This window comes from Equus quagga, chromosome 4, assembly GCF_021613505.1.
Source record: "Equus quagga isolate Etosha38 chromosome 4, UCLA_HA_Equagga_1.0, whole genome shotgun sequence".
Classification (NCBI taxonomy): Eukaryota; Metazoa; Chordata; class Mammalia; order Perissodactyla; family Equidae; genus Equus; species Equus quagga.
In genome coordinates this window covers 108,950,837-108,963,538 of record NC_060270.1, presented here as the reverse complement: position 1 = coordinate 108,963,538, position 12,702 = coordinate 108,950,837, and the positions used below count along the sequence as shown (strand labels likewise).

General features: G+C 39.5%; 1 protein-coding gene across 4 annotated transcripts in view; it reads left to right on the top strand.

Moving 5' to 3' along the window:
• ABCB11 (ATP binding cassette subfamily B member 11) overlaps window positions 1-11,908 on the top strand; it is an 87,235-nt gene extending 75,327 nt beyond the window's left edge. For all 4 annotated transcript variants that reach the window (XM_046657696.1, XM_046657695.1, XM_046657698.1 and 1 more), the window contains 5 exons: window positions 551-707; window positions 2,150-2,347; window positions 5,847-6,053; window positions 7,989-8,135; window positions 9,190-11,908. In XM_046657696.1, the coding sequence (XP_046513652.1) occupies window positions 551-707; window positions 2,150-2,347; window positions 5,847-6,053; window positions 7,989-8,135; window positions 9,190-9,390 (910 nt within the window). In that variant the 3' untranslated portion in view covers window positions 9,391-11,908. The remainder of the gene's footprint in view (window positions 1-550; window positions 708-2,149; window positions 2,348-5,846; window positions 6,054-7,988; window positions 8,136-9,189) is intronic.
• The last annotated feature ends 794 nt before the right edge of the window (window positions 11,909-12,702 follow it).

The following is a 12,702-nucleotide window of genomic DNA, read 5'->3' as shown; positions in this document are numbered from 1 at the left end:
GTGTTTATCATTCATTTATGCATTCACTCATTTGCTCATTAATTATGCACATGTTGAATATAGTTAGAGGCTAGGACAAGTAGAAGGATACAGGCAATTATATCTTTCTCATGCTGTCTGAAGCATGAATGATATGCATGTTTGGTACAGAATTGATATTTCTATCACCAATCATTATCTTTTATACACTTATCATAGATTCAAAGAACGTTAGCATTGTAAAAAATCACCCTAATTTAATCATCTTTTAAGCCCCCCCCCTTTTTTTTTCCCAAGAAGTCTTTTTTTCTCAAACAAATTAAAAAAAGAGGCTATTGTAGTTGAAGCAGGGTTTGGACATCTGAGCCCCTCTTATTCAATCCTCCCCTCACCCTTTGTTCATAGAACTTTTGAAAACTGCTCATCTCTCCAACCCCGCATTCCCAGACAAGTTTAAGGTGACCTGCTCAAGGCTGCTCAGAACCCGGTCTAGAGCCCCAAACTCCTGCCTCTTAGCCCATCACATAACCACACCCCGCCCCTCTCCACCTGGGTGTCTGTCCCTTTGCAGGGTGATCTCTTCAGTTGTGTTGAGCGCAACAGCTCTTGGAAGAGCCTCTTCTTACACCCCAAGTTATGCCAAAGCTAAAGTATCAGCTGCACGTTTTTTTAAACTGCTGGACCGACAACCGCCAATCAATGTATACAGCAATGCCGGTGAAAAATGGGTAAGTACTGAGGTCGGGGTAGGAGGACAGTGAGGGAGAGTTGCACTGTGTGTGTGTGTGTGTGTGTGTGTGTGTGTGTGTGTGTGTGTGTGCGTGTGCAGAGCAGCCACTGGGGCCGGTCACATAATACCACTTAGCTTCTAAATTCCTACAGTATATAGGTTCATTCGTACTCACTCAGAATGGACAGGCAGTAGATTTATAAAGGAATGAAGTAAATTAGCTTTAAAAATTATTCATAAAGCTGGCATTTGAATAAGGCAACGATATCCAGTGAATGCTAAATTCCGTGTAATATAAAACACACTTGGGGGCCAGCCTGGTGGCGCAGAGGTTAAGTGTACACGTTCCGGTTCGGAGGCCCAGGGTTCGCAGGTTCGGATCCCAGGTGCGGACATGGCACCGCTTGGCATGCCACGCTGTGGTAGGCGTCCCACATATAAAGTAGAGGAAGATGGACATGGATGTTAGCTCAGGGCCAGTCTTCCTCAGCGAAAAGAGGAGGATTGGCAGCAGTTAGCTCAGTGTCAATCTTCCTCAAAAAACAAACAAACAAAAAAACACACTTGGTTCCAGAATGTATGAAGCTAGACATCTTTTGAGACCTACCAACCACCATGTTTTCTGCTGATGTTCTCGTATGGACTGTAGAAAAACCAGTTCTTCCTGCCCAATAATATTGGTTTAATCCATGATTATCTGTGTTCAAGTTTGAGCTCATGTGGACTCCCAGAAAATTAATTTGATCTCAACAAAATATCTTTTCTTCTAAGTGATAGTCCCCACACATGTTTTTTAATCTTTCCTGCCTAGTTTTTAATATCCCAGTGTGTCCGAGAGAGCCAAACAAACCTAAACCCTAGCAAAGCTAAATTCAATTCACAAATCTTTTTAAATTGGTCAAATGACCTGTTTCTCCTTCAGCTCAATGAAAGGAAAGTCTCTGTGTGGTCTATTTAATGTCTATCTATTTCTGGAATTCATGATTCCAGGAGTACAACTGAAGGGATTCACCTTTGCAATACAGGACTCAAGAAACTTTCTAAGTCATTCCAAGTGTAACGCTATCATTTCAAATCTTCGGGGGAGCAGAGCTGTAGGCGTCTGAACAGCTACTTGCTTCTGTGATGCAATCATATCTTCTAGCTAGTTTCTTCCATTCAGAATGTCAACAAATGGAAGACAAGGAAATCCCCTTAGGTTAAAATAGGAATTAGAGATCAAATATCTTTAATTTCATTGCTCAAGCCTCCCTCTGTTCCACACCTGCCAGAATAGGCAATAGAATACCATTCCATTAAATCGCCGTCTTTATACTTTGCACTTTGGAGGCATGGTGTTGAGAGTATCTTAAGCAGGGATTTAAAACTCAGATTTAGGTGCAATTTCAGTATTCTAGATTCTAGTAGGGTCATATGTAATTCCAATCTTCCCATCCACAGGACAACTTCCAGGGGCAGATTGACTTTGTTGACTGTAAATTTACATATCCTTCTCGACCTGATGTACAAGTTCTGAATGGTCTCTCAGTCTCGGTTAGTCCAGGGCAAACACTGGCATTTGTTGGAAGCAGTGGATGTGGCAAAAGCACCAGTATTCAACTGTTGGAACGTTTCTATGATCCTGACCGAGGGAAGGTGGTAAGAATGCAAATACTTTTGAGAGTTTTGCTTTCTGCAGAGTATCTCCAACCCCTAAAAGTGGTCTTCAAGATTGTGCCTTGCTGGACTCATTCTAAAGTGCTTGCCATGGATATTTTCCACTTTCAGTCATTTGCTAGTTGACCTGATTCTACCTCACAATTTCTACCATCATATTCTTCCCAGTTCCAGATGGCTTGCTGACCAGTTAGGCAAAGAAAACTGGGCACACTGCAAAGCTGGAAGATGTGTATTTAACAGAAGCATTCACTTGCCCGTAAATGGAGCAGAAAGTGCAGACTAATCAGGAAACTAATGACTGGGAACGGAAAAAGTGGGGGTGATAAGGAACACAATGATAAACGAGCAAGAAAGAGGCTTTTGTAGGAAAAATCTGAGACAATCCTGATTCAAGAAGCTTAAATGTACATAATATAAGGAACTCAAATCGGTAGTCATGTGCCATAAAACTTGGCAAAGATATTTGAAAAATTGGTAGATTGCTTCATTGCTTATTTCTACAGCATTTCTTTCTCTTCTTTTCTCTTGTCTTTTCTTTCTTTCCAAATAATATATGCAGAGGAGTGCAGAATAAAATAAGAAAGATTTGTAATAAAAAGCAACACCTATTGTACCATTTCCACCCCCCCCCATTTTTCTGCTCAAAGGAGACTATTTTTAACCTCTTGATGTTTTTAGATCTCCCAGTGATTATCTCAGTGTCTCTGAATAATATGTGTATACTGCTCTTTCACAATTTAACAAATTTATACTCTCTGTTGACTTATTCTCGAGATGGAAATTTAGCTGACCCTCATCTCTCCTATCCTTTTACCCACCTCCTCCCACTATAGATATATCACTTTTACATTTCCTCTAGTTGTAAATTTAACTAACACACTTCTGTTTCTCTTCTAACACCTATAAATAACATCTCTTGAATTCTCACTTTTTAAGATGAGAATATTAGCAATTCTACCTTTATTTTCACCTCTTCCTCTCTCCTTTTACCTCTCAAATCCTAATAACTGCACTTTTATATTGTCAAGAATACAAAATGCTTACATTCTGTTTATAACATTTACTGTCTTTCATGCTTTCACTGTAGGCTGATTCTAAAAGTTGAAAATCAGTTAACAACTTTTATTATGATTATGTAAATATTGTTCATCCCATAGTCAAGTAGTGAAGTATATTAGCATTACATTTTCTTTCCTGTTTTTCTAAAAGACTTTCTTTTTTCTTGCATTCTCTGTTTTTATAAAATCTTTATGTTCTTCCATTGTCTCTATCTTGCTACCTATTCTGAGAGACCTGCTTCTATCCCTTATTTCTGCCACTGCCTGGACTAATTACAACCTGCACCTGCTGAACAATTGTCACCCTGTGAGTTTCCAGCCATGTTTTCTTGGATTAGATCCATTATTTCCTAGTTCCCATATCTTTCTCTTTCTTGGCTTTCACTCGCATTTTGTTGGAGTGCATCCACAAGTAGTTTTCTAAGAAATGATTCAGAGGCATGAGTCTGAAAATGTTTTATTCTGCTCTATACTTGATGATTGTTTAATCCTAATATTTTGAAAAAGACCTTTCTGAATAGTATAATCTTCACTGCAATGGGGATGGATAACACTATGAAGAGAAAAGCTGAGAGAAACTTGAAAGAGACAAGCAGATTCCCTTCTATAAAGCAAAGCAAGGAAACGAGCAAACAGTTATTGGTAGAATCCAGGAAATTATGAAAATAAGGAGTAAAAGTTGATGATCTGTAATTTATGATCACTTCTATTATTAATTTTAGTTCTAAAGATTTTAATTTGTTTGAAAGTATTTGGTGATTAATGAACCTAGAAAGCACATGGGGGTCTGATCCCTGCAAAGGAGAGGGTCCAGTTTCCCAAAATGTCAGATCTGTCATGTCTATTACCTGGGTAGACTGTGAACCACGTGACACACAGGGACCTGAATCCTTCATGTTTCACGTCTCCAACAATAACATATGTATTAAGTACACTTTTCTCAATGTGCTCAGTGAATGTTCTAGTCATAGGTAGGAAGCAATGCCCATGAAGAAATCATGGTGATTCTTTGCATTTCATAGATACAATATATTTTGTTATAGCATTGTAAAACATTTCTACAAATATTTTTAAGTAGGAAAATACCACCTTTTATGCAATTTTTAAAAATCCTCTTTCCTCTTAAGGAAGCTACCAAATGCAGGCATTCAACGTTTTTGACATTTGATTGGAACCTGTGATGTGCAGTACTGCATTAGGCCCTGTGGGAGATTCTAAGGAGCATGAAACATGTCTTCTGTCTTCAGGAGCTTAAAATACTAGCACATGTACAACAATTAGCAAACTGCTCCAGTACATCGTGTGTCACTTAACAACAGGGACAGGTTCTGAGAAATGTGTTGTTAGGTGATTTCATCATTGTGTGAACATCACAGAGTGTACTTACACAAACCTAGATGGTATAGCCTATTGTACACCTAGGCTATATGGTACCGATCTTATGGGATCGCTGTCATATATGTGGTCCATCAATGACCAAAACATGATTTGGCACATGACTGTATTCAATTAAGTATTAAATTTTGCTTCGCATCGTCTATAAGTACTATGAAAAATGAGTAGAGGAAGATGAGCAAGGGCTAATCGTTACTGAGGAATGCCTTACGTTTTTTCTAATAGTGTTTGCTTTTTCCATTGCTGAGAAATTATCTAAAACATAATATGTTGACATCATTGAACATAATCTTTTTCTGAAATCATAGGGCCGATACTTTACAGTAGTATCTTAGACATGCTGCACCTTTACTATTCTAGGGTTTTTAAGTTAAACAGCTCAAATGGTAGATATTTGAATTCCTGTACTTAACTGCCTAACTAGACCATGAGTCCCTAGAAAACAGAGATTATTTTTTCTTCATATGGTAGACAAGAGACTGCCTAGCATGGTGTCTTTGTGGAAGGTAATTCAATATATATTTGTTGATTGGCTAAGTGAATAAATGTACTGCTGTCTTACTTGGGTGTATTGTGTCAATTATTGAGAGGTTAGTATCAGTAAAATCAAGGAAACAGGTTTGACTCTTATATTGTCCCATAGCTTTATACAGAAAAACCTGTTTCATAACCCGTGGAGTCTCGGAATTGAGCAGTTCTACGTTACTTTACAGGATGCGCTGCAACGAAGTAGAAGGGGAAGTTTTTTTAACTAAATACTGTCCCAAGTGACTTTGTCCTTTGTACCACCTGTAGAGCTAGAGTTTGTGAGACACACACATCCATAATCTGATCATAACTTCGACACCGCTCCCGAGAGACACCACCTTCAGGGGTCAAAGGCAACATCATTTATTTCCAGAAGCTCTGGGATTGTTGTCTCTTAAGCAAAGCAAATGTCCTGCAGAGCACTAACTCTAGAATATAAAGTTTCCTGGTTGCTGGAATCTAAAACTAAATGCCCTGGTTGTCACCTCTATTGGCAGATGATAGATGGGCATGACAGCAAAAAAGTGAATGTCCAGTTTCTCCGCTCGAACATTGGAATTGTTTCCCAAGAACCGGTGTTGTTTGCCTGTAGCATAATGGACAATATCAAGTATGGGGACAACACCAAAGATATTCCCACGGAAAAAGTCATAGAAGCTGCAAAGCAGGCTCAGCTGCATGACTTTGTCATGTCACTGCCAGAGGTGAGTACCAAGTCAGAGTCGTTCTCTATGAGGGGTGGGGAGGGAGAGAGTAGAATGACCAAAAGGTCTTATGATTGTGGCTCAAGGAGATAGTCAAAGGCCACACAATTTATTTCCTAGTGCCTGAGATTGTCTCAGTCTTTAAGCAAAATAAAAGTCCTTCATCAACATACTCTTTAGTTTTGGAAAATATTGTATTACCTGACACAAAAGACGCATAGAACTTGCACGTAAAACAGTACTACATTGAGCATCAGCCTAGCATAGTGGAAAAGAATCCTGGGATTTGGAGCAAACTTCGGTTTGAATCCAAGATCTGCCACTTACTACCTGCTAACCTACCTACTAACTTTGGGACAATTACTTATCTTTTCTGAGACTCAATTATCTGCAAAATGTAAAAAATAACATTCAAATGAAAGAATATACATAATAGCCACAGGAAGAAAGCTGCGGCTGTTCTCATTGTCGTCATCGTTATTTCATTCCTTGGCAGCCTAGACCGTGCGTGTGGGGGAGGGTGCGTCTGCCTTGGTGCATCTCACTTTTCCAGAGCCAAGTCTGAACCAAGCACAATGTTGACTCTGCATTTTTGTCATCCACCAAGGGTGTCTCTTGGTGCTTGATCACAAGGAAAATTAAGACATGGAAACTGAATTTTAGGAGCCAAATATTACCTTTCACCTCTTCCACTTCTTTCTTTTAAATAACACTGGAAAATTGCTTTTTTTTTTTTGGTAAGTGATCATGTTTATAGATTTTGTGGTGTTTGTGGTGGGCTTTTTTCTTTGTTCTTTTCAAAAAGGCTCCTTAGTCTTGGGCTCTTAGCCCAGTTCTCATCTGGTTAGCCTAACCCACAAGCATGTGGAAATTACTGTTTGCTGTATCCTGAGTGAAAAGCAAAGCTGTGTGTTCCCTGGAAAACTGATTTCTTCCAAAAATCTTTGTTGAGCACCTACTCATTTTCTGGAAGACACTGGCTTAGAATTGGTTTATTGCTTTTTTTCTCATACGGACTTACCCATAATAGCCTTCACTGAGCACTTTTTCTCCACAAGGATGAAGTATGGTGTCATGAGTCTCACCTGCCTTGGTTGAGCATTCGTCAGGAGCCAAGGGAGGTAGGGGCAGGGAACAGACGTTGTTGTGGAGGCAGGTAGAGGAGTGGTCAAGGGCAAGGGCTCAGAAGCTAGACACACCTGGATTTACATTTTACCTTCGCTGACATTCATTTGTTTGTCTTCGCACAATTTTCTTACCTGTCTGTGCCAAAGTTTTGTAATCTATAAAATAGGGAGAAAATGATTTCTGGGAATATTCCATGGTAATCTGGCTAGAATAGTTAGCACAATACCTAAGGCATAGTAAATACTCCATGAATGTTAACTATTACTTATGTAGCTATGCAAGGCATCTAGCTAGGGATTTTCCCTCATAATTCCATCTAAAACAACAAATATGTGAACTAGTTATTAATATCTGCAGTTTTCTGATGAGTTTACAGCTCAAATAAATTTAAATAATTTATTCATGATCACAGAGCTAGTGAGCAGCAGAGTAGAGATTCGAACCTAGGCTTGTGTTCCAGAATGATGTCTTGGAAAGATCTTCCACATAGGAATTTGGAAATCAGGGAATCTTGAATCAGGGAGGATCTCATAGTCAGGGAGAAAGAGATTAAAAATATAAACCTAAAAGAAACGCAGAGAGGGGCTATAATGTCCCCTCGTTTCCAAACATGAAAGGTCACAAACTCCATATTTTTCTTATATTCCTAAATGGATTTGACATCCTTTATAGATGGACTCATTCACTACTTCCAATTTCAAAAACAACAAATTGTTTAAATTCACAGAGAGGTCATTGATGTGGGCTGCGTATGGCATAGGAGCATGGTTGTTTCTGGTTCTCAAACTTAACCATACTTTTTTCCAGAAATATGAAACTAATGTTGGGTCCCAGGGGTCTCAGCTCTCTCGAGGGGAGAAACAACGCATTGCTATTGCTCGGGCCATTGTACGAGATCCTAAAATCTTGCTGCTGGATGAAGCTACGTCTGCCTTAGACACGGAAAGTGAAAAGGTACGTATTGACTTTCTAAAGTCTTAGATATTATAAATGACTCTTTTGCTGTAAGATTTATCCTTATAAAATGGCACTATTTTCAATTTTCCAATTCATTAATAGTAGGAATTGCCAATACTTTGTGGAACCAAAAGACAGCAATCTGGAGAAAGTGATTTAAAATAGGATTGTTTCAAATTTTAAAAAAATGAACTTTAAAATAAGAATTGGTTTTTTTTCTTTTCCTTTTTCTCCCCAAAGCCCCCCGGTACATAGTTGTATATTCTTCGTTGCGGGTCCTTCTAGTTGTGGCATGTGGGATGCTGCCTCAGTGTGGTTTGATGAGCAGTGCCATGTCCGCACCCAGGATTCGAACCAACGAAACACTGGGCCGCCTACAGCGGAGCGCACGAACTTAACCACTCGGCCATGGGGCCAGCCCCAAGAACTGTTTTTAAGATTCTCTAGGCTAGGTGACATTTTTTTCAAGAGCAAATAATTAGCTTTCTTAAGTAAAGTAAAATAGTCCAGGTCATCTGTTAGGCATTTTGTATCTTATAGTTCTAAAGCTACATGGCAGAGCAGACAGCATGCAATGGAAAGAAAGAGGCAGTATCTGATATGCAGTTTGCATGAAAGGAAATGCATTTGAGCATTATGAAATTTACCACTTATAATTAACTCCTTAAAAATCAGTATTCCATTTTGGAGGGAGCTAAATGTCCTCAATGAAGAACAGTATCAGGAATGACCACTTAATTGCTAACCTACATTGTTTCCTTGCTTTCATTTTAGCAAACCGGACCGTCAAGTATTGTAAAATTACGTAGTGACCTCATGGTTTGGTTCATTCTTGCTTCACTGAAATTTCTCAGCCTGTGGACTGCAATTTAGATCATTAATGCATTGCATTCAGCAAATACTTATTTAGTCCTCTCTCTCATGTCAAGCCTTTGAGTTTGACGCCTGAGTATAGCATTATTATTCAGGTGGTATTAAATTGAATTCTTGCAACGGTGGACCTGGGAACAATCATGTGCCTTTTCATCAACTTTCTGTCTTCTCTTCACAGACAGTGCAGATTGCCCTGGACAAAGCCAGAGAAGGTCGGACCTGCATTGTCATTGCCCATCGCTTGTCCACCATCCAGAACTCGGATATCATTGCTGTCATGTCACAGGGGATAGTGATTGAAAAGGGGACCCACGAGGAACTGATGGCCCAAAAAGAAGCCTACTACAAACTTGTCACCACAGGAGCCCCCATCAGTTGACCTGACTCAAGAACTTCACGCACAGATGATGCGCCAATAACAGGGGTGCTATGGGTTATTTTGTTGCTGTTGTTAAGGAGAAATGTGGATATTTTACTTTTACTTTACATTGTTGTACACTAGGATCTAAGCTAATTTCTGGTGCCCTTCAATTCTAGTGACCTTCAATAATAATTTAGTTTCAGTGTCTATATATAGAAAATGAAAGAAACTAGGATCAGCATGAGTAAAAATCTAGTGTCAAGCAGCTGCTCAGCCATCACCCAGTACTTTCTCCATGCAGGAGCCAGTCCCAATTACTACATGGGAATTAGCAAGAAGTCTTGGGGTAAATGAGACTTTGAACTCCTCAAGGGCAAAGGACTGCCCTTTGTATTTTTGAACCCTCAATGTACACAGAACTTGGTCCATAATGGGTACTCAGCAGGTGTTTGTTGAGTTGGACCAAGGTCATATGTGAAAACTGAAGACCAACTGTATTTCTTGAAAAGTGTTCTTTCCTGTGAAAGCAGATTCATTCATCACTAAGATGAGGATGGGGAAAGGAGGTCTTTGACACACTGGATGCTCTCAGGCTGAGGGAGGCAGAAAGGAGAAAGTACTAGCAGGGGCTTACCAGTTAGAGGTGTTGATTTACAGGTTCAGGCTGTGGGGTGTGGGTGGTGAAGTCACCATTTACTAGACGAGAATCTGCAGGTGTGGCTGGAGCAGGGGACTCTATCCCAGGCCTTGTACTCCTCATCGACCCTTCCACATTGGGTGCTGTTCTTTGTTTCTACAAAATCCTATCTATGAAATAAAACACAGTGCATTTTACCTAGTTGTAGCTTCATATAGTGTTATACAAAAAAGCCAGTTAAACATGGCAGAAAAAGGTTTGTCCTTGTTCCCTTAGGACACCACTAAATGACGTTAAAAGAATTCCGGAAGGCATAAAACTCACAAGAATGAAGAAAACAAAGTGATGATAGCAACATATTTTGGGAGCCAGAAAGCAAATGAACAACTGATAATGGATTTAAAAGAGGAGAGAAAACAAAGATGTAATATGTTAGTGGGGGAAGCCTAGGAACAACTCATTTTGTACCACAGATCCCAAGAAAGGCTCAGAATGGAAAGACAATGGATCTTTCTGGTAAGGGTGAGGGGAGGGCAGATGGGACTGAAGACAGAAGAATGGGCTGAAAGCCCATATAGAAACAGAAGTGTGGAGCCCTCTTCTGCAGCCAGATGGCTACCCTCCGCCAATCCCAGCAGAAGACTGCATATTCCCTCTCTGAAGAAGCTCACAGAAAGGCTCATGCTTAGGGACAAAAGTCGCAGTTGAAGGGGCAGCTAACATACAGGAGACGGGATTGACTGTAAAGCTATATGTGAACAGAAAAAAATCTCCAGCTCCCCGCCCACTCTTCTCACAAGAGATTGAAGTGTTATTCTCTGGGAAACTGGCCATTCCAAGGAAAGAGACCAACTAGCCCATGCTAAGGATCCTCCAAAGAAACTCCCCAGTCAGATTACCCTACTGTGAAGCCCACCTGCCAACAACATGCACCCACTCACTCAGAGCTGCCATTGGCTTTTTAGAGCCTCACTCTTGTATGGGAGCAGACTGCCAACGATGACCAGACAACAAGGAAATATTTTAACATAAAAAGCAAAAATGACAACAGAACACCTTGGAAAAAGGATATTAGAGGTAACAGAGACAATGCAAGATTAGGAAAACATTCAAATAGTGCTGATAAATTTACTCCATGAGATAAGAGAAGATATTCCCATCTATTTAAATAAAAACAAGAGTTCGTAAAAATGAACGTACAAAAAAGAGCTCTTGATAGCAGAAATGAAAAACTCAATAGGAGGATTGACAGTTCCCAAGAAGTGGTCCCGCCATCAAGATGTCTTCTCCTTATGTCATCTCCTTCCCAAGCCCACTCAAAGTATACATTTTTTCTTCTCATGACCAGCAAATGAAATTCTCCCTACAAATTAAGCCTGAGCTGTTGTATATCGAGGTGTATTATTGATGTCTCTGGTCCCGTGTTTCCTGGTAAATAGACATAAAGATGGCATAGCAGGTTAACCAGTTAGATCAGAAGAGTAGCTGGTTGCCATGTCTGGGAGGGAGAGGTTGGAGGAATGCATTCTGGTTAAGTAATGGAAAATGGCAGTGACAAGTAAGTTGTAGAATAAAGATGCAGCTAGAAGGAATTAAGTTTTGCAGTAAGTACATGCTCATCCTATAATACTGAAGAAAAAAGACGAAAATCCATTTGTTTAAGTTTGCATTACAAAGAGAAATAACATAAGCTCTGTGCTGAGTGGCTCCAGTTTCCTGGAATGAAATGTGTGGGGTGTGAAAAAAGAATGAATAAGAACTATTTTTCACATCAGTTACTTGGAAGTTATTGATGAGAGGGAAAATGTCGACTGGAGAGGGCTTGAAATGATTTGGGCAAATGATTGCTTTTTGAGGCTCAGGGACAAGAGGGAGAATTACAACTTCAAAAATATGAGAATAAAGTTGCAAGTTTGTTTTACAACACCAAGGAGTGCCAATGTCTCCATTTTTATCTTGCATCCTTCATTCCTGACACAGATTTGATATCTTTGATTTCATATTGCTAATGTTTCTCAGATGACCCAGGGACTTGCTTAATCTTTCTGTCTGACACTTATCTCAAGTCTTTCTGTAATTTCTAATGTATTCAGCGTGTGTTTGTGCTGTGAGCAAACTCTTCTGATAACCCCAGGTAATGAAAGTTCACAAAGGGAAAAAAACAGAAAGATTAGAAGATAAAGTTAGGGAAATTTCCCTGCAGATAGGATAAAAAGATAGAGATGAGAAGTAGAAAAAAAGAAAAAATGTAGAACAAACCAGGAGGTGCAATATCATCTAATAGCAGTTCTAGAAAGAAAGCGTAGAGAAAACTGAGGGGAAGAGATTATTAAACAGTCCGAGAATATTTCATATAATTGGACATCCATGAATTTCTAACCTGAAAGAGTTCACCACGTGTCAAATATAGTAAATAAACAAAGATCCTACCTGGGCACACTATTATGCAATTTTAGATAACTGGGGGAAAAGGGGAAGATACTACAATTTTCCAGGAGAGGGGGAGACAGTTACATATAATAAAGAATCATAATGACATAGGACCTAGTGAAAATGACACTAAAAGTCAGAAGAGACAAAGATTTGCCTTCAAAATTCTGAGGGGAAAAGATATCCCTCTTGGAATTCTATATTCAGCAAATTAGTCTTAAGAATGAGAGAAGTCTAAACAAATTTTCAGTTTTGGAAAGTCT